The sequence below is a fragment of the Ambystoma mexicanum genome, chromosome 4q, assembly GCF_040938575.1.
Source record: "Ambystoma mexicanum isolate Mex_15411 chromosome 4q, UKY_AmexF1_1, whole genome shotgun sequence".
Taxonomy (NCBI): domain Eukaryota; kingdom Metazoa; phylum Chordata; class Amphibia; order Caudata; family Ambystomatidae; genus Ambystoma; species Ambystoma mexicanum.
The window spans coordinates 1,245,679,467-1,245,702,109 of NC_090928.1; the positions used below are offsets into that span (position 1 = coordinate 1,245,679,467).

General features: G+C 49.5%; 1 protein-coding gene across 1 annotated transcript in view; it reads left to right on the plus strand.

Annotated features, from left to right (window-relative positions):
• LOC138468320 (exportin-5-like) overlaps positions 1–22,643 on the plus strand; it is a 391,463-nt gene that overhangs the window by 158,615 nt on the left and 210,205 nt on the right. The window contains exon 4 of the mRNA XM_069608823.1: positions 8,833–8,892. Coding sequence (XP_069464924.1) covers positions 8,833–8,892 — 60 coding nt within the window. The remainder of the gene's footprint in view (positions 1–8,832; positions 8,893–22,643) is intronic.

The following is a 22,643-nucleotide window of genomic DNA, read 5'->3' on the forward strand; positions in this document are numbered from 1 at the left end:
CAGAAATTCCGGATGGTCACCCTCCAGCACATGCTGGGAGAGCTGGAGGAGGGCGATTTGCTGTCGCTGGATTTGGAGGATGCGTACTTCCACATCCCCACTCTAAAAGGACACAAAGTTCCTCAGGTTCTTCATGGTCCAAGGACGGCACTACCAGTTCAAGGCCCTCCCGTTCGGATTGAAGTTGGCACCCAGGGTGTTCACCAAGTGCCTCGCACCTGTGGCGGCGCGGCTGCGCCTGCAGGGGATCCACGTCTACCCCTACCTGGACGACTGGCTCATCCGAGCAAGGACAAGGGAGCTCGCCGTAGATCACACAGCGAAGACCGTCCAACTCCTCACAGACCTGGGATTCTCCAACTTTCCCAAATCCCACCTGGCCCGTCGCAAGTCGCACTGTTTGTGGGAGCAAAGCTCGACACAGTGGCGCGCCTGGCCTCGCCGTCAGAGGAGAGGACGAAGGCCATCCTGGGCAAGGTGCAGCGTCTGCTGGCCACGGACGTGACCAGGGTGAGGTACATAAAGTCCCTCCTCGGGATGATGTCCTCCTGCATATATCTTGTGCACATGTGCAGGCTTCGGATGCGCCCTCTGCAAGAGTTCCTCGACGCCTGCTGGATCCAAGCGACAGGCAGCTTCAAGGACAGGATCCCGCTCAACAAGACCTTCCGATGAGCGATCCGGTCGTGGGGCACCCGTGCTCATCTGACGGCGGGCACAGACTTTCAGACCCCATCTCACCAGATAACGGTGACAGATGCCTCCCTGGAAGGGTGGGGAGCGCACACCGAAGAACCTCACACGAGAGGCATTTGGCTCCCGGAAGAGAAGCTGCTCCACATCAACATCCTGGAGCTCCGTGCAGTGTTCTGGGCCCTCGGGTCCTTTCTCCCGTCCATCAAGGGCAAGATGGTGAGAATCTTCACCTACAACACCACCACGATGTTCTACAGCCGGAAGCAGGGAGGAACTAGATCCCCAGCCCTCTCCAAGGAAGCCCAGGATCTGTGGCATTGGGCTGTCGCCCAAGGGATGTTTCTGGTGCCCTTTCATCTGGCAGGGATAAAGAACACCATCGCAGACTCACTCATCAGGGAGCTGCGCTCGTGCCACGAGTGGGAACTACGTCAGGATCAAGTGGATCGACTCTTCCGACGATGGGGAAAACCGCAGATCGACCTGTTCGCGATGGCGACAAACTCCAAGTGCCAGAGGTTCGCCAGCAGGTTTCCCCCAGCCGAGGAGCATGGGCGATGCTTTCTCGTTCCCCTGGGAGAGCCTGTTCCTATACGCCTTCCCTCCATTGCCACTACTGATCCGGCTCATCAACCAGCTCAAGAGGTCACGGTGCAGGATGATCCTCGTCGCACCTGCGTGGCCGAGGCAGATATGGTTCCCGGACCTTCTGGACTTGTCAGCGTCCCCGTCAATCAAGCTGCCAGTGGACGCGGATCTGCTCTCCAGGGAAGGAGGCGCCATCCTCCACCACGACCCGAAGTCGCTGAACTTGCAGGCCTGGCTCCTGCAGCGCTAGAGTTTGGAGGATACGACATACCGGCCGACTGCAGAGAGGTTCTTGCAAAGGCCAGGGCGTCCTCGACTCTTAAATGCTACGGACACAAATGGAAGAGGTTCTCTGTCTGGTGCCACGCACAGAAGATTAACCCTCTAAGGATTACGGCTCCCCAAGTACTGCCGTACCTGCTGACGCTGGCCAAAGCTGGACTGGCACACGCGTCCATCAAGATTCATCTTGCTGCGATCTCCCGATACACCAGAACCACGGGGCGGACGTCCTTGTGGTCTCATCGTCTGGTGAAAGAGTTCATGAAGGGACTGTTCAGATCGTTCCCGCCGGTGAAGGCTCCGGCCCCGGCGTGGGAGCTCAACGTGGTGCTGACCAAGCTCATGGGACCTCCGTTCGAGCCTCTGCACTCGGCCCCATTGAAGTTCCTGTCGTGGAAAACAGCGTTTCTTGTGGCCATCACCTCCGCACGACGGGTGGGAGAGATCCAGGCCCTTTCCTGTAAGGCCCTGTACTTGACTTTTCACGACACGAGGGTGGTGCTCAGGACGCACCCCTCCTTCATCCCCAAGGTGCCGTCGGACTTCCATCTCAACGAACCCTTGGTGTTGCCTATGTTTTTCCCGTAGCCTTCGTCGCCGGCTGAGAGGACTTTGCACTCGCTGGATGTGGCTAGAGCGCTGAAGTTCTACGTGGACCGCACAAAGTGTTTTCGGAAGACGTCACAACTCTTTGTGAACTTTGGACCTGTCAATCAGGGGAAGGCTCTCTCGAAGGCTTCCATTTCCAGATGGCTCTCCGGCTGTATCATGAACTGTCACCGGTTGGCAAACCGACCGCTGCCTGGCCGTCCGAGAGCACATTCCACCAGAGCGATCGCAGCTACCACGGCGTTCCTATCTGGTGTGCCCCTGCTGGACATTTGCAGGGCTGCTACGTGGAGGTCGACGCACACCTTCACGAAATTCTACTGCGTCGATCGGGATTCCAGGGAGGAGTCCAGGGTCGGCCAAGCAGTGCTGCGCAACCTGTTCACTTGAGGTGAGCCTGGTGAGGAGGTAAGATTGCTTAATGTTGAGTTTGATGTGATGCTTAATGTTGAGCCTTTGCCACCTCCCGTGGTTGTGCATGTGGGTACTGCTATGTATTCTTTATTCATGAGCATGTGAATCCATGCCAGACCCCATGCTGGAGAAGGAACAAGTTACTTACCTGTAACTGTTGTTCTCCAGCATGGGTCTGGCATGGATTCACATGCGAACCCTCCCGCCTACCCCCTCTGCGGCTCTTCACTTGGTCATACTGCCACTTCACGTGCTTCCAAATCTGAAGATGGCTGCCAGAGGCGGGGCTTAGGTAGAGCGCAGTCATTGGCTGTGGTCAGTATGACGCAGAGATCAGTGATTGGTTACTACTACGAAAGACAGATAAGAAACGAAACTGATACTGGTTTTTTCTTTACCGAGGATTCCCAGCCTGACGATGGGGAATATTCATGAGCATGTGAATCCATGCCAGAACCATGCTGGAGAACAACAGTTACAGGTAAGTAACTTGTTCCTTAAGTTCTGTTCATCCTGTGACAGAAGTACCCATGGAAAGACCCACACAAGGTGTGTAACCACTGTCTCCCATGGGACCACCCTGAAAAGAACTGCAAATCCTGCAAGCTCTTTCGCCCTAAAACTCTAAAGGACCATAGTGCAAAATGATGAGCCGCCCGCACCATGCAGGCTGAGGTCTCCATTGATGTGGAGAGAGCATCCAGTGATGGCAGAGTCGGTGTCCTAAGTGATGTAGAGGGCGATTGGGATCCAGCAGATTCCCACGTGCGAGCAGCTGACTCCATTGAGCAGGCTGGTGGTCCTGTTAAGGAGACTATACCCGGCGGCTCAGGCGCACACACACTTCACGCCACACTAAACACATACCGCACCGTTGACTGCGCCGTCGACTGTTGAGAGCCACAAGATGTCGATGGAAAGGTCCTCTCAATCATCCTTGACCTCTGGCCCATCGCGTTCGCTGCACGACAAGCCTTCGAAAGAGTCCCCAAGTCAGTTTCTGATACTGCGACCTAAAACAGACCACCACCTGCGTGCTGAAGAGTAGGCATTGAAAGGCGCTTCAACTGCCCCCTCCACTACGTCCAAGATGAGAGAACACATCAAAAAGCACGCCCCAGGCACACTCTTAAAATCAAAAGCGTTGAAATCCACTAAATCTTCGATAACCCTACCGTCCAAGTCATACCTCCCAATATAGCAGCCTTTCCCACTCCAAAGGCACTTTCAGGGGCTTTGCATCACAAGGAACCCACACCACCCTTAGAGGACACTCCTACACTGTCGGGATTTCCAAAATCAACTGAGTGGACACCAGACAGTTTTGATGAAGTAATGAGAAGAATGGACTTTTTTGTGGACTTTATGGACCGGCACCCTGAAGAAAGCTCAAACCTTCAGGGACCTACACAAAAACAAGCAGTTAAGGATCAACCAGCTGCCAAAAGACCACGTCTGGAATCGTCACAGCCCAGCACCTCCACCCATACCCAGGCCACCTCAGTGCCCCGACCCCGCTCAGGGTCTATATTTTATAGACGCCTCAGGTTCTGACGATCCTGGATCTCGGGGAGATCAAGGGGACCAGTATGACCAGGGCTAAAATTACGACGATAACATCCAGTCACCAGACAGTCGATAGTCCACTCCAGTATAATGAGCTGCGCCTCAAGCTGCCCAACATTTTAAAATACACACAAGAGGCCCACGTTGACAAGGACTTTGTGGAAGGGATTCTTGGAGACAAGAGGTCCGCTATACAATTTATTCCCCTCCTGCAATCTATTCAAAGGAGCATTTAGCCTTCTCTTCTGACACCAAACCTTAAGAGGGTAGTCAACCCCCGCATCGAGAAGGTAGTCAGGCCGGCCCCTACCGACCTTCTGTACATCGGGGGTCAGTTGAAACCTCACTCCTTTGTTGTCAACACTACAAGAAAGAGGGCAGGCATACTTCTAGCCTCCCCAGAGGCCCCGCCAGATAAGGAAAGTAAGAAAATATACACATTTGACAGAAAGGTGGCTTCCTCGGCTGCCTACCAACAATAACAAATAATACCACCCTCTTGGCCTGCTACGTTTGCCATAAATGGGACGAACTACAACAACAAATTGAGGCAGTCCCAGAGCCTCTTAAATCACAGCTCCTAAAAACTGTGTTTGAGGATGAGCAGGAAGCCAACTGCATTCTAAAGAACAACCTGGATGCTACTGACAATGCAGGCCGCATCATAGCCAAAGGCACGTTGATTAAGCGCCACGCCTGACTAAGGCAGTCAAGCTTTAAGCTTGAGAGACTGGCCACGTTGCTCAGCATACCCATTGAACCAAATGCCCTGTTTGGTAAGGCAGTAAAATATGCCCTTAAAAGTGCCAAAGAAGAATGACACCCTTAAATCTCTTGGGCAACTGTCCAACAAACAGCTTGTGCGAAGGGAGTCTTTTAATACAAGACAGTTCAGCGAGTAAAGCCCACAGCGTTCCTCCAATTATGGGTAAGGTAGCCAATCTAAAACATCATGGGGCACCTCACAGGGACAGTCTCCCTCCTCCTATTTTCAACAATGCTTCAAAAGATCGTGGAGCAGAGGTAGAGCCTCCTCAGCCAGAGGCACCACCCCACCCAAGCAATGACGGCAGGCTCCAGGTCCCCTCCGATGCCACTCCAGGTCGCATCTCACAGTTCACCCACGCATGGGAGGGGATCACCTCAGACAAGTGGATGCTATCCCCTGTAGCGTGCGGATACTGTATAGAGCTCTACAAAGACCATCCAACCACACGCCAAGACAAGAAAGACGACACAAGAGGAAGAGCGCATATTACTTGAGGAGGCGAAATCACTGCTTGAAAAAGGCGTCATAGAAATCGTCCCAGCAAACCAGGTAAACGGGGGTGGTCGTGCCTTGAAACACTTGTGTATAGGCGTGTTATAAATACCATATTAATATTCACTGTACTTCATTGTGCCAAAGTAAGACCTAACAATGCGCCTGGAACTAGACCTGCAACCAGCAAACGTGTATCTCAAGCCACAGAAGTTTTGCATGACAACGCTTCAGTAAGTAATTCCCATTCTAAAGCAAGGGGACTACATGGCAACATTGGATATGATGCATACTTTCATATTTCAATGTTTCCAGTGCACAGAAAATACCTGCTCTTCCAAATCGCGGGAGAGCAGTACCAATTCAAATTGCTCCCCTTCGGCATAGCCTCAGCTCCAAGGGTATTCGTAAAGCTACTAGCAGTAGTGGTGGCGCACTTACGCAGATAATCAATCCCAGTGTACCCTTATCTGGACAACTGGCTGATAACGGGGGAATCTCCTCAAATTTGCAAACGCAACACCAAAAGAACAATCAACCGTCTGTTCCATTTAGGATTTCCATGAACGGGAAAAAAAGTCTCGTTCCCAGTGAAACAAAAAAAATTCCTGTGCGCAAGCCTAAAAACAAGGGAGGGGCTAGTCTTCCCCCCTCATACCAAAGAGTTCAGAACATGCTGTTGCAAATACCTCTATCTAGTCAGTCGCCAAATAACAGTACGCAAGGCAATGCGCCTGCTGCGGATGATGGCCGCGTGCATTTACCAAGTTCCATGCACATGGCTGTGCATGCGCCCAATGCAGGAGTGGTTAGCAAAACAATGGTCTCGGGCAAGCGGTCAGTGTGGTGATCTAGTGGTTGTTTCGATAACCCTTGTATAGGCTCTACGCTGGTGGTCCAAGGACAACTTAGTAAAAGGAAAACCCTTTCGTAATCCACAGTTCAAGCGACTCTCAAGGCTCTGCAAGCTTTTCAGCTGCATCTACTTGGTTAGGCAGTGCAAGTCCTCATACTTCACCACTGCCATGTATTACCTAAACAATCGGAGGCGCACACTCGCCAAGTCTGTCCAGGCTAGCCCCAAAAATGTGGAAGTGGGCACTCAAGCGGAACATGTTTCTAGTCTCAACACATTCCAGGGGAACTCAATGCTCTAGCAGACACTCTGAGCAGAAATCTTCTCCCCGAGGAGCAATAGTGACAACGCAACAGATATTCTAGACAAAACCTTCTCCCTTTGGGGTTATCCTCCTTTAGACTCGTTCGCCACAAGCCAAAACCACAATGCCCTGACTTATCCAAATTTCCACAACCACAGTCCAAGGGGAATGCCCTGTGGATGAACTGGTCAGGGAAATGTGCATAAGCTTTTAAACTTCCCGCACCTACAGGATAGTGCACAAGATGTACCAGGAACAAGCCATGCTAATCCTGGTAGCTCCAATGTGGGCAAGACAACCATGGTTTCCATACCTGCTCAAACTGGTAACTTCCGTGCCCCTACAACATGCTGTCCCAGCATGAGGACAAAACTCCATCCACATCCTCAGTCTATGAACTTTGCAGCCTGGCTCCTGAATTCATAGTTTGGGTACTTAAACCTTCCTCAAAGATGTATGGATATCCCAAAGGAGAAACGTAAACCCAGCACCAGAAACTGTTACTTCAACAAGTGGAAAAGGTTTGTAACATGGTGCTGATCGCAATCCTTAAATCCAATTCATTGTTCACCAACCAACATTCTACACTACATGCTTTAGCTACAGGACTCTGGCCTAGTATTTAACTTCATCACAGTACAACTAGCGGCTCTGTCCGCGTACACCACTGTGCAGAACAAGGTGTCTTGGTGGAAAGTTCCTGTTATCAAAGCTTTCATGGAAGGAGTAGAGACTATACCCTCACATTTCTAACCCTCCACCAGGTTGGGACCTTAATGATGTGCTGTCAAACCTCATGGGTCTGCCCTTTGAGCCTATGCACAAAACCAGCCTCAAACACATATACTCAAAGACCACTTTTCTGGTAAGCATCACCTCAATAAGACGAGTTTGTGAGCTACAGGCATAATCTGTGCAAGACCCTTTTTTGTCATCCACAAGGACGAGGTGGTCCTTCGAACACATCCTAGGTTTTCACCGGAATTCATATCCAAGTTCCATGTCAACCAATCCAATGAACTACCTACTTTTTTCCAAAATCCATCTAATTCTGGTGAAAGGAGCCTCCATACACTAGATGTAGACCGTAGATGTAAGGAGGGTGGCCTTGTATTACGTAAATAAAACAAAACCTTTAAGGAAAACAGACCAGCTCTTTCTTTCCATAGCACCTGGCAGGGAAGGTTATCCCATTTAAAGAAAATGCCATCTCCAAATGGATAGTCAAGTGCATACAGCTGTGCGATTCACTATCAAAGAAGACCCTACCTTCCACACCGAGAGCTCAATTAACCAGAGGTACAGGAGCTACTTTAGCATTCATTGCAATCGTCCCCCTACACGTTATTTGCAAAGAAGCAGCTATGTAGAGTTCCATGCATACTGTTACTCAGCACTACTGCATTGACACACATTCTAAAGCTGATTCACATCTATTTTCCTCTGTATCTTATCACAACCCACCTCCTTCTCCAGATGCTGCTTGCTAATCTGTGCATAGCATGTGATCTAAGCAGATCCACAAGCCTCTGTAGGCATACAGCACTCACTGTAATCTTATTTCTGATGCTTGTATCTGCTTAGATTGACATGCGTCCACCGTTCCTACCCTTATGGAGTCGAAGGTGCATAATGTTTTCTTGCTCTAGCGCTATTTCATCTGCTTTATTACATCTGTACTCGCGCTCCACTTCATGAATCCTCATGTCAGAAACAAAATAATCTGAGGGACCTTGACATGTGAAGGACCATGGTTATAGTGGACGTCGCACTAGGGATAGTATTACTGACACAGCCAGTCAACATCACTTTTCGAGTTTCGAAAACAAATCATGTGATACTCTGCGACTACCACAAAGTCGGACTATGCATAGCATCTGAATCTAAGCAGATAAAAGCATCAGAAATAAGATTACTGTGAGAGATGTATGCAATATATATATTTATCTATATATCTCCATGATCTGAAATGCCTTAATGAATTCTGGTTCAGGGACGGGGCTGGTGGGTCTTCAGGAAAGGTAAGTGTTCTTTGAGAAGGAAGAGCCGACTACAGGAAATATGTGATCTTAATGCAGTCCTTAAATCTGATGAATCCAGAGTCCGTAGCTGTTCCCACACTGCTGCAAATCCACTTCAGAGTTTTACCTCCGGTCCAGTATAGTATTGTCTTATAATTTCATTTCATGTTGTAAAGCGTAATGCTAGTGTCAGTTGTGGAGTAGTTGCTCATGATTTCTCACTCTGTTTTTGCAGACTCTTGCTGTGTCACTAATAAAGATGGCGATCCCAATGTCATGGCAGCCAAATCTCTGGGTGAGTACCTACTCTGTCTTATAGGCAATATGTTTAGAATTTGAAGTTAAAATGGGAACTTAATCATGTTTTAATTGTATGTTTTTCTGCAAAATATACCATACTTTTTTTGAAAGTGCTGTAGAAATGTAAATGTGATTTCTTTGTTATCGGGGATGATCATCACCAGAGAACATGGTATCTCCCTGCTTCACCATATCCAGCTCCTCATCCGAATTCTCCTATACCCTCCCTGGATAGGGATAAAATGTATTGCTATCAAGTTAGCCAAACTAGCCTACTTGACAGCACTGAGTGACAAAATAATAACAAGAAAAATACATGCAGCCAAACTAGCGTTGATCCTTGCTAACATTCGCATGAACACATTGACCACTCAGAATAGCAAATTATTAATATCTGACAGCATATTCCATCAATCACATCCTATGCTGCACCTTTACATGCCATGAATTATCAGACATTCAAGCCATCATCGCTATACTATTTATCCTAGAATTCTAAAGCTCATTCAACATGCTGGTGCCTATGAGAGAGGTTGCTAAAATATTCACAATTGTGCTTGATTATGGGAATACTCTAAACATAAAACATTTTTAATACCGTATTTCTGTTAGGGAGAATTCTCCGAAATGTGCTAATTCCCTTCACCTTAGAGACCCCCAGAAACTTTGCCGGATTTTGAGGACCTGATTTTTTTACCTGGAGAGTGTGACCCTTTTTCCCACTCTCTCATGTGTTTTGAAATGTGTTTTACTCTTGTGTTTTCTTTGGTTATGGAGTTTTGGACACCTCCATAGGCATCATCTTTCATTTGTGTCACACAGCACCCTCAGTGCCGTGGCACAGGGAACACTTTTCAGGCTTTCTCAAGGTTTAAACACCTTCTCTGGGATAAACTACTGTTTCCCAGAGTAAGTAAAGTGAAATTTACTTTGAGTCTTCGTGTGCTGGAGGGGTTCTTTGCATCCCCTGTGTCTAGATACCCCTGTAGCAGTCAAATGCTACCCTTTCCTCTCAAAATGGCTGGTGGCAGTGTTTTACAACTTTCTACCATGATTTTTCCCGACCGCGAATACCGGTAGTGTTAAATCGCGGGAGCCATGTTTTTCAATATGGCGTCTGAGCCCCCTCTGTAAAAACAGCTCCCAGTCTTCCTTTTTCGCCATTTCTTTGTGGAAAGGTGCTTCTAGAGTTTAGCTCTGTGTGCCAAACCAGGTTTAGTTCCTTTGTTCATTCGCCTTTGGTGGGCTTCAGGAGTGAAGACCGCCTCTGGTGCCCGAGTGTCTGGGGTGGGCAGGAAGTGAGGGAGGTGCCCGACCCTCCCCGTGCTTCGTCTCCTAGGAGACCCAAATGCACTCTGTGGTGATTGGCTGGCTGACTGTCCGGCAAGGACAGCCACCCTGCTGAGTGACAGACAGCTAGGCTGGAGTGAATGGGGGAGAACTGAATAAAAGGCGAGTCTCTTGGCTTGGAAGGCTGAGTCGACCACTGGAACGAAGGAACCGAAGAGGATGGCTGCTGCAACTCCTGGACCGTTGGTTTGCCTGGTGAAGCCCTGCTGCAGGTCTGAATCGCTAAGTTCATCTCGACAGAGAAGCCCTGCAAGGGCGAATTCTCACTTTGAGTTGGTGGCATGGGTGTAATTTTAGGGGGGGCACAGGGGTGTCTGTCCCCTCCACCCCAACTTTCATGGCACACCATTTTGTCCCCATTCATTGTGCTGGGGCACCTTTTCTTTGGATGTCACGTCCCCCCAACATTTTCAGCAAAGTTTCTCCACTGGTTGGTGGGACCAGTCAACTCAACACTAAGCCACCTGGATACCATTCTCGTAGCTGGTTGTATTTTCCTCAGAGTGCTGCAGGAAACCAAATAACCAGGGAGAGGGACACCAGCTTGTGTGCTTGACTACAGCTACCGGAATTGAAGATTTGCCAGTTGCCAGTTTTTTTCCCAGTGCAGTGCAGGAGTCCCCCAACATCCTCCCTCTTTTCCCCACGACTGAGGGCCAGGAACAGTGAGATCTGCAGGAACTTCCACGAACACAGGCCACCAGCTGCATTTTTTTCTTCATTTATAAAGGTACTGTAAAACCAGACTGAGAGTACTTGCCTCTCGCGGTGAAAGTGCTTGTAACTTTCCCAACTGACAGGCCTAATCCACTTGTGGCCCAACATATGATTCTTCTTGTTGCACACTATTCCTGAGAACTTTGGCAGATACTTTTCCGTTCATCCACCAGAACTGCTTTATCCTATCCACGACTTGAGCCCGTTGACTTTGGCCAAGCCTATTGAATTGAATTGACTCTAATGGTGAACTAAAAATATCTGCACTGCCTAAGAAATAATTGTATTCTTTCTATGTTCTGATAACCTATGCCTTTTTGCTCCTCCTTCAAAGTATTCTGAATGCCGCAGAAACTAAGTGTACACTACTGAAGTATATTTGTGTGCAATTATATTGCCTCCTTCTTATGAAGGTTTTATAACTGACAGTTAAATTAATAAATATTTAACAAAGAAACCTTGAGTGTAAGAGTTTATTTGAATACTTGTAATTATCAACCTCTGTGTAACATCCTTACAGCTCACATTCCCCTTTTAAGATAAGCCTAGCTACTCAGCAACGCTACCACAAAACTGTGAAGTCCAGACCTCTACCAAAGGTTGGTTTTGCTTAGACCTGTAGTCCTAATTGTATGTAGTGGTCCCAAAGGGTACTGCATACAAACTTTGCCTAACATGGATTGAGCTGGTATTCCTGTTATTTTCTGGTAACGAAGATGGGAGGAGGACACTGTCCCATTTTGGACCTCAGGGCCTTGAGCAAGTTCCAGAGGAAAGACACATTTAAGATGGTGACGTTGAAAGAAATTCTCCATGCTCTGCAGCTTCAGTACTGCTTGGTGTCACTGGATTTTTAGGACACTTATTTTCATGTGCCGATCCATCGGAAGCACAGGCGTTTCCTGAGATTCTTCTTAGGGGACACATCAATTCAAGGTGCTCCCCTTTGGTTTAACCTCCACACCCATGGTCTTCAACAAGCGGATGGCCATGGTGGTGGCGCACCTCAGGAGATCCTGTTCTCGTATACTCCCATACCTGGATGACTGGCTGATCCGTGGAAGATCCCCAGAGCAGTTATCGACAGAGCTCGAGGGAACCTGCTCTCTGTTTCACAGGTTGGGCTTCTCCCTGAATTTCCATAAGTCCCACATCACACCAACTCTGAAGATCCAGTTCATCAGAGCAGTCCTGGACACACAGATGGGGAAGGTGTTTCCCCCCGAAGAGTCGCCAGTGTCTGGCAAATGTCTTCCTTCCTCCACCTCTTACGTCTCATATCTTCCTGCATTTTTCTGGTGCCAAGGGCCAGACTGCACATGTGGTCTCTGCATTGGCTATTGAGGGATCAGTGGTCCCAGTACTTAGATGTCATGAGGGAATTCCCAAATGATCAAGGTCAGTGGCCAATTACCTATCTTGGTGGTCTAGCAGAGGGAACATGAATCGGGAACCAGTTTGGCCTCTGTGGCCCCCCGACCAAGGTGGTCATGAATGCTTCCCTAAAGGGTTGGGGTGTTTACTGCGAGACCTGCAGGTGAGCAGCCTTTGGTCACCAATGGAATACTAGTAGCATTTCAATAGGCTGGAGTTGCAGGCAATTGGATTAGCCCTGATGGCTTTTGCGCCCTACCTCAAGGGGAAGCACGTTCTTATTCTAACAGACAACGTAGTGGCCATGCACTACCTCAACAAGCGGCCTCTGCCCCTATGCAAGGAAGCACTGCAACTATGCTTCTGGCTGCTGGAGAACCAGATTTCCACTTTGGCTGTCCATCTGAAAGGAGCGGAGAATGGGCTGGCGGATGCTCTGAGCAGGCAGAGCACGGTCACACACGAATGGGAAGTATGCCATGAGGTCCACCAGGAGATCTTCACTCAGTGGGGTAGCCCAACAGTAGATCTGTTTGCCACAAGGTCCAACACAAAGTGCAGACAGTTTTGCACGCAGGAATTCCCAGCAAATGGTGCACGTGAGGATGCATTCTTGATGGAGTGCGGCTTCAACCTCCACTATTCCTTCCCTCTGATACCTCGGGAGGTTACGACCCACCATGATCTTGATTCCCCGGATTGGGCGAGGTGGACATGCTACTTGTAACTTTTGGAATTTACCATCTGTCCACCTCTCCTGCCTTCGTGGCAACCGGACCTCCTACCCCAGTCACTAGGTTGGGGACTTCAACCAAATCCAGAATCCCTCAACCTACATGCGTGGCTCTTGAGAGGATGGGATATGATGACTGGGAGCTCTCAGAAGAGGTATTTGCGGTGCTGCTGCTGCATTCATACCATCTATGAGATCTCCGAATGCATGCAGATGGAGAAGATTCGAGGTGTGGTGCAGGCAATTCAGGATAGAACATATTGCTTATCCCAACACTACAGTGATGGAGTTCCTTCTGTCACTGGCCTCTTCAGGCCTTGCGATAAGTACAGTCAAAAGCTACTTTGCGGCTTTGTCTTATTTTAAGAGGTCTCAGGATCAAGAATCCTTCTTCACGGGGGGGGGGCGTGGCTTGGAGCCAACACGATCAGTATGGCTCCGTAGAAGCTCCTGACTGACCATGTCTTCCGAGCAAAATTCGGCAGCTCTGAAGCTCTGTTACCCACGAGATTCCAGCTATGGAGTGAGGAAGGGACGGACCACCTCCTGACAGGTGGCAGAGACTAGCAGATTACGCATTAGAGGTGGAAATAATCGGCAAAGCTCCTCGGGATGCTTGCAGCGAAAATGGCGGCTGCTCCGTCCTGGAGCTCTATCCTCAAGGGGGAGAGAAGGAGCCACAGTCAGCAAGGTCTGAGCCTACCATGTTGCGGTGGATCGCAAACTCATGACCAAACACCCAGGGAATTGAGCGGCCCAATCGGCGCGGTGTCACTGGCTTGAACTCTCTGCAGACACCCACACAATGCTGTGCCATTTATCCCCGGGCTGTTCGAACGCACCCCAGGAGTCGTACCTCTGGCTCCGCAGGATCTTGGTCATCGAGGCTAATCACCTGCCCCATTCGTAACCCGCAGAGCTGGCCGAACCCTTCAGCCTCATCTCCCTCAAGTTCACAAGATCGAGCGAAACCTACCAGGGAGTCGGAGGCGCAATACTGATCTCTTCCTCGGCGGTGCAATTCGAGCCTGAAGACCCGTGCCGGGAAGCACATCGGGTCTGCTCTTGGAACAAGCACACTGCAACCTGAGCTCACACGTCGGACCCCCAGGGGAGATTGAGCTGCGGACACCAACCAGTCCGGAGCTGTGGTGGGGAGGGAGCAGCTATGTACGCTGGGGAGGTGGAAAGAACCATCAGTACCCAGGAGGCGCCCGGCAAAAGCCGACTCCAACACTCGGCACAAACAAGCAGCAGGTATACTACAGCACGTCGCTTTGCAACTGCACGCAATCAGAGGGGTGGGAAGGCCCCGAGAGAATAACCCCCGCCCCATCCACAGCCCACAGTTCCAGCCAGACTCCTCGACCCCATACCCCTCTCGGGCCTCATTGCCCTCTCAAGCCTGAGGGTCGAACGAGTCCTGCTGGGGTTGCGGAGGCCCGACACAGAGCTGCTCTCGCCCCCTGCGGCACAGCGCCAGCCAGAAGACGCCGGTACCAGGGCACACATCGGAACTGCTCCTGGAATAGGAGTCCAGAGACAGAGGGGGCCAACACACCGGAACCCATGGGAGCGCCTGACATGAACCTCCCAAGTCTGGAACATCTGCAGGGAGGGAGCTGCCACCTACGTTCGGGAGGACGATTCAAGATCCTCCATCTCTCAGGGGGATCCCAGCAAAAGGAGACACCTACTCCCGCCCCAAGTAAGTAGCAGTGGTATTAGCACAGGGAAATCCGCCCACAAAGCTCTGCATGCGGATTACAAACGGAGAACAACCAAACTCCACCATCATGTGGTAGCGGGACCCCCGCCCCCCTTTTAAAACGCACACCAAGGGGACTCTGTGCCAACCAGCCCCTCAAGCCAACTGAAAGCCCGAAGATCACACAGTACTCAAGTTTAATAGGGAGAATCAGGATTCCCCACTTCCCGCCACTGCATAAGGGAAGAATATATATTTGCCAGCCAGCCTGGGAGCACTCATTCCGGGCACGTGATTGGCTGCTCGAAACTTCGCCAGAGACCCAGACTGGTGTCAACCACACAACAGAAGGACCTTACTGGTGACAGGACACATCGGACGAAGGTATGGTGTGCACAAGTTCAGTTATCACAGTCCCCAGAAAATGATCGGATCAACAAAAAGACCTCTCTAGGGCGGTTGTAAACCGGTGAGTGACTCAACACTCTCCCTCAAGAGCAACCAGCTCCTTTACCCCCATCAGGACTCCCTCCACAGAGAATCTATAAGCGTAAGCACTTCCTACATTCCCCTGAAGAACTCGGGGGTGCCGGAGCTCAGCAATCCTGGAGAACTGCCATCCATCATGCCCCCGCCTCGGGGAGTTCCACCAAGGACCCGATCAGGGACTGGCCGACAATCAAGACCTAGGGCTGCTTCTTCCAACTGGCCCTCCCCAGTGGAGGGAAATGGCAAAGAGTGGGAACAAACAAGCGTACATCGCGGCGGTGCTGGGCAGCTCGACCATGGAGAAACTGAAGAAAGGCGAACCACCAGGGGACCCTAATTCGGAAACCACCCACACTTACGGAGGGCCAGAATTATCCCACTCGGCTACGAAATTTGATCTAAAGGAGTTACTGGCAGCCCTAACGATAGAAATTCAACATGGTACCGAGGAGGTCATAAAGAAAATCACGTCACTGTATAAATGGGTGGGGGAGGTCGAGAAACGCACAGCGGACATTGAAACTAACCTGTGTGATGAGGCTTTTGAAATTGAAAGGGACCAGGACAGAATGGCAGCCCTGGAGGGTAGGTGTGGCACTATGGAGGCTAAGCAAGAGGATGCGGAAAACTGCTCTAGGCACAACAATATACACCTCTGTGGTGTCCCCACATCAATCATGACTCGGAGCTGGAAGCATTTACCAGTGATATCTTTAGATTTATACTGACCCTGCCAGAGAGCGAACTGCTGGAAATGGACCGAGTCCATCGAACAGTCCCAAGACAACAATCCTTGCCCCCCCCCCCTTCCTCCTCCCGAAATAATGAAGGAAGCCAGATCCTCCAAGCAGATCGACTTCATAGGAGCAGCGATCTTCCTATATCAAGACCTAGCATTGCAAAAACAGGAAGCCCTAAGGAACCTCACAACATGGCTACAAGAAAGGACAATCCTATACCACTGGGGCTTCCCCACACCCCTAATTTTCACTTGGGAAAGTTCCCGAAGACAAATCCGATCCCCAAAAGAAGCTGAGAGATTCATGGGGTGGGCTCGGAGAGTCGGAGCCAGAGGTGACCTCCCAAGATCCAGCCAAAACGCAACCCTTAAACACATGGTCGAGAGTTGGCAGGAAACACAGGCTTTGGGGTCCCAGGAAAAACTTGAATCCAGATTGAGGGAGAGGAGGAGGAGGAGAGAGGATCAACACCCTACTAAAAGTCAGTTGCTCTCCCTGAACCGAGCCCACTCCTGAACTGAACATCATCCCTCCCTCTCTCTGGGGTTCCCAGACATGAGTCCTGATGGCTTGAGACTCACTGGCAGGGGAGGATTGAATTTAACACAGAAACCTCTACACATTGCCACTCCCATAACCAACATCGTGGGGTGGTCACGCAGGCAACACGTTGGGCCCAGTTGGCCTCTTCAAGTTCGCTGGGGGAGGCTAGTCTCATTCCTAAAAGTTGCTCTAAGGAGAAGGGGGGAAGTGGAAGGGGGGGGGGCTACAGGGTGGGGGGGGATCCGAGTTCTTTCCCACCACAATGTTAAGTACCAAGGTCACAATGACATCCAGAGGCAAGGCAGTACTATACCATAGCATGCAGACAACCCGAGCTCCAGTAGAAGTGTCCAACCTGAAGATTCCAATTGCAAAAGCCTCTAAGGGCCATTATGGCGCTGGACACTGACCGTGTGATCCGTATAATCACATGGAATGTCCAAGGCCTCCATTTACCGGGGAAGCGGAGGTCAGTAGAAAATAGATTGAACATACTAGAGGTGGACATTGTCCTCCTCCAAAAGACACATCTATTGGCACCAAACGAGCAGCGCTTTAGATTTAAACGATTTAAAAAATCTTTCTTTGCCACATCTGGGGAGAAAAAAAGAAGAGGGTAGCTATACTACTAAGCGACAAGGTCCCACTTACGCAGGAACAACCAATCACAATATCTACAATATACTGTCCTAATAAAACCCAAGACACATTCTTACTAAACCTAATCCCAGTCCTATTGTCCTTCACGGAAGGTTATCTCCTCATGGGGGGTGATTTCAATTTAATCCCTGACCCTCTGATAGGCCAAACACTTTCCCCAACCAAGGCAGATTTCACCCATACGCAAAGTCTCCCTAAACTACTTAGAGAAACAGACGGTAGACTCCTGGAGGCTAGCAAACCCGAAGACTAAGAACTACACCTTCTACTCCAACACACACGAGGGGTTTTAAAGGATTGATCTAATTTTGGTAACAAATATCTTGTTCCCCTGTCTTGATAAAGTAGAGATTCATACTCGAATTATATCTGAACATACACCAGTAACAGAAGACCTACATCTAAGTGGATCCCCAATCCCTCCGCCAAGATACTGGAAACTTCCGGACTCCACCTTACTAGATGAAATTATTAGGAATTAAGTGGAAATTATTAGGAATTAAGTGGGCGAAACGCTGGCAAATTAATTAGGGGAAAATACAAATACGGATACCGCCATAGAGATAACCTGGGACATCATGAAGCCGGTGGTTAGAGGGGCAATCCTCTGTGCCCGCGCTGAGAAAAATAGGATCTCTAATGCCCAAGCATCCTCTTTAGAGAGGACAGTAGTGTCGCTGCAAAAACAGCTAAAATTCCATCGAAGTAGGAAAAAGGAGAACGAACTGAGGAAAGCTAAAACTGCGCTTGAGATGCACTGGGTGGACTGCTCAGTGAAATCCCTAGCATATACGAAAACCGTTCTACTACAGCAAAAGCAACAAGGCAAACTGCATACTCGCATACAAATTGCAGAGAGTGCATAGACTAAATAATATCAGCCGGCACACAGACCCAATATCTACACACCATTAGATTCCCAACGACTAGGCCCAACCTGGAATCCCTAGAAGCTCAAATAACAATGGAAGAGATAGTTGAAACGATTAATTCCATAAGAATTTTTAACAACCGGTAGAGTAACCAGATCAATGGCGGAATCATTCACGATACTGGTCCACAAACCAGGAAAACACTGTGAGCGAGAAACATCATATAGACCAATAACGTTGATGAACAACAACGGGAAAATGTACTCCAAGGTTTTAGAGTCCAGACTGAAACATCTCCCAGACCTGATGGCCTGAGACCAAACCGGATTCATACCTAGGCGGGGGACATTCGTCAACATTCGGCGGACAATCGATCTCATTGAGAGCACCAAGAGATTGGGGAAAGAAATGCTAGTTATTTCACTAGACGCCCATAAGGTGTTCGACCTTGTGGCCTAGGGGTACATCAGAAAAATACTCCTACACCTAGGGTTTGGCACAAATTTCATAAAATGGGCAATGGCCAACTACCAAACCCCTATCATGCAGCTCTGGGTGAACGGTTTCAGGTCTGAAGCGATTCACATCACCAGAGGCACGCAGCATAGTTGGCCACTCTCATCCTTGGTGTTCGCCTTATCCATGTAACTGTTTGCCGAGAAGGTGCAGCAGAATCCAGTAATTCAGCGACTAACGGTGGGGGGTAGGGAATATAAAGTAGTGCTGTACGCTAACGATGTAATCTTAACCATCACACGACCTGTCACCTCCCTGGATCCCCTTTGGAAGGAGATAAATATATTCGGGAAGGTCTCGGAATTCAAGGTAAACATTGAAAAATCATCAGCGTTGGCAATTAACCTCCCAAAGAAGGAGCGTGAAGAACTTAACCCCACCCTTCTTGTCCTATGGGCAGACACTGCAGTGGGATACCTGGGAGTTCAGATACCCAAAGACCCCATGCGAATATACCAAACCAATTTTCCGCAACTGCTCAGTGAATTTCGGAAAGATCTGACGCAATTGGGAAAGCCAGAAATCTCCTGGTTGGGTAGAATTGCCGCCGTAAAAATGAACCGGATACTTAGGCTAATATACCAATGTGCAGCTCTCCCAATAGACATCCCCGAAACTGAATTAAAAACCCTACAAAGAAATATACTGAAGTTTATCTGGGGGTGGGGGGGGCCTCACATAGCAAAGATTATGCTCCGCGGGCGAAACGTGGGGTGCATGGCAGTCCCTGATGTTTCCAGATACCGACGAGCTGCACAATTATCGCACGCATTCACATGGACCCAAACTACTGAGCAGCCCTTCTGGAAACAGATAGAGGACGCTTGGTGCACAACCCCACTGGCAGCCCTCCCAAACTTAACCCCCCTGAAAACTCAGGGAAATTAGTCCCTCTCAAAGCAAGACTCCACACAGTGACTAACTGGAAAGCAGCGGCTAGAAAATGGGGCTGCAAGGACGCCACCCCCAACGCTTCTCTTCCGGGAGGGAGGGAGAGAGGGCTTAGGAAACTTGCAGATTTCATGGAAGAGGGCACCCCACTCTCGTTTGAGGATTGCAAAACTAAATCCAAAGTCAGAGGTTGAAAGGTTTCAGTACACCCAACTCCGACACTGGATGACACAGAGGATAGTCAGAGACAAAGGAACAAGGGACTTATCTGCACTCAAATTAACACTAACCTCATCCAGCCCGCTGGGGACGATCTCCGTCCTGTACTGCTTACTGGACAAAGCAGACCAAACAACCAAAGAGAAATATATGCTAAACTGGGAAAGAGATTTAGGTCGTCCAATAGATACTGAGGAATGGGGAAAGATCTAGACCAGACTACACAAGCACCCAATGCATCACAAATCGAGAAGGGGGGGTATAAGGTATGCTACAAATACTACACCACACTGGAACAGCTACATAAATCCAATCTGAACATTCCACCAAGCTGCTGGAAGAGTTGTGCAACTTTGGGAACTCTCTTCCATCTACTATGGACCTGCCCAAAAGCAAGGAACTACTGGCGGGGGTGTGGGGGGGTAATGGATCACATTAAGGCAATAATAGGACTATCGATCCCATGGGATCTGGGGATCATTCTATTGGGGGACACCGGGGAGGGGGCATTCCCACTCACCGGCCAAATAGCACGTCTATGCACTCACCTTCTAACTGCAGCCAAAATTGCAATGGCCCGACTATGGAAGAACCCAGATGGCCCATCAATCCCATTATGGTGGTCGAAGTGTTGGGACATTCTTGTAGCAGAAAAGATAACGGCGATCCGCGCAGGGAACCTGGCCGCTTTCCGAAACATCTGGGCCCCATTTATGCACTACGCCGAAAGATATCCAGCTCTCACCCGACGGCCACCGTTGACCCGATTGCTGCATTGAGTCCTGAACACTATAGGAGATGGACACCATTCCCAGAGCCCCCCGGGGGGGCAGAGACTGGACAATCCCGGAACAAATATAGTAGAACAAACACATGAAGCTTGCATTAAGGCTGTGTACTGTATGATGCTTTATGCGTTTGAGTCATTGTTCTGTCAACTTATTTAAAATGCCTAATAAAATGTTTGGTTGAAAAAAAAATAATCCTTCGTCACAAGCCTGGTTATGACCCAATTCCTGAAGGACCTTGTAAATGGGTTTCCACCGGCCCCGTTTTTGGTTTCAGATTCCCATTCCGCCACTTGAAAGTAGTCTACAGCCTATATTTGGTTGTCCTTCTACTGGAACGAGATTATGAATAATGTGTTGGGCACAGTTGTATGCCTTGCTGTTTTAATGCAGTCAGTGACTTTCAGTACAGTCCTGTTCCTCTTATAAAAACGTTTTTTTGGGCTATTTCAGCCCAAATTTTATGGTTTCTTCCTCCGTGGCTGCTGAGCTCGGGCGAATAAAGTGAGAAACTGAGTTACAGGGGCTTAGTGACATAGTATATATGGCAGCCACGTCACACCCAGAACCGACGAGTGACACTGTCTAGTCGAGTGGAACTATGCCCCCTATCAAAAATGTTTCAGATCAGCTGAAGTGGATGAGGAATCTGCGGTAGAGGAATCCATAGAAAGAACATTACTGGTAAGTAATTTCTCCATCTGGTATAAGGTCCCATAGTGGTGGAAATTCTGCTGGGTAAATTCTGTTAGGCATGTCTTGTGACCAAGCAATGTCCATAGCAACTGTTAAAATGGATTTCCAAAAATCCGTCTCTGGTGGGAGGATTTTAGAAGGCCACCCTTTTTATGGTAGACGGAAAAGACAAAGGTTAGCCAAAACTCAATCGAGGTAGGTGGAGGAACGCAGTCAAGGCTTAGTCTCTGGAAACGTGAAAGCGGCCATTGGCTACAATGAGCCCACACAGAACACCACCAATAATACAAGCTAGTCAGTAAGTATATGTAAGTACAATTATATTAGGCCTTTCTAAACACACGAAGCATACAAATCACAGTTAAGTATTGTACTCAAAAACTATTTCTGATGTTTGTTAATCTGCTTAGAATCACATGCTGTGCATAGTCCGACATCCAGTGGTCACTGCGGAGTATTGCATTTTGTTTTTCGTGGTCGAAAAGGAGACGTCGACAAGGCGTGTCTGTAACACTATCCCTCTAGTGACGTGCGTTGTACCCACAATCCCTCACGCGTCGAGGTCCCTCAGATTGTTTTTTTCCGCCCAGTTATTGGTCGCCTCTATGCGGAGCTCCTCGAGAGACATTGCGAAATCATTTCTTCGACCCTTGGTCGTTTATTATTATTAATATCCAACATATAGATCCCTCACTCGACGAAGCTGCAAGCTGTTTCTCCGCCGAGCAAGATCTTCGACGGAAGGACGAGCGGAGGAGATCCTTCGGCGTCGCCGAACATGTGGCCTGGCCTTGCCGGCCTTACACAGTAGGGAGAGTGGGGTTGTGTGGTCTTTTCTCTCCGAGAATGCCTTTCTCTTTCCCCTCCCTCTCTTTCGAGGTCATAATCACACTTCTTGCCCTCAGCTATGGAGAGGACGCCCTTTAGGTTTTGCCCACTTTGCAAAGGCAAATATACCTGGAAGGACAAGCACAAACGGTGCAACCGTTGCTTGCCCCTCGATCACAAGGACGGCTGTGCGGCCTGTAAGCTACTTAAGCCCAAAACGATAAAGGACCGTAGGGTCAAAAGGTGGACGGCCTACGCCATGTCTAGGTCAGATTCCTCGCCCGCTGCTGTCGCCAACAAATGTGACGAGGACAGTGATTACACGGCCTCCGTAACGGAGGTTGTAGACCTCTCGAGGTAGGGTTCACGCTCTTCTTCGTCCGTCCCTGGCCCCGACAAGCCCGGCTCACGCCCATCTTATGAGGATGAAGACCCCGGCGACAAGGACGCACACAAGAAATCTCAAAAACACATACCCCACGGCACGCATTCATCGAAGACGAAGGCAGCCAGAGCGCCAACGGAGGCGCCGGGCCCACTGGCGTCTTCCACCGACCGCAAGGGTCGCCAGCCCTCCCCACCACCGCTCCCGCGACCGGGCACTCGGGGGGGAAATAAGGGC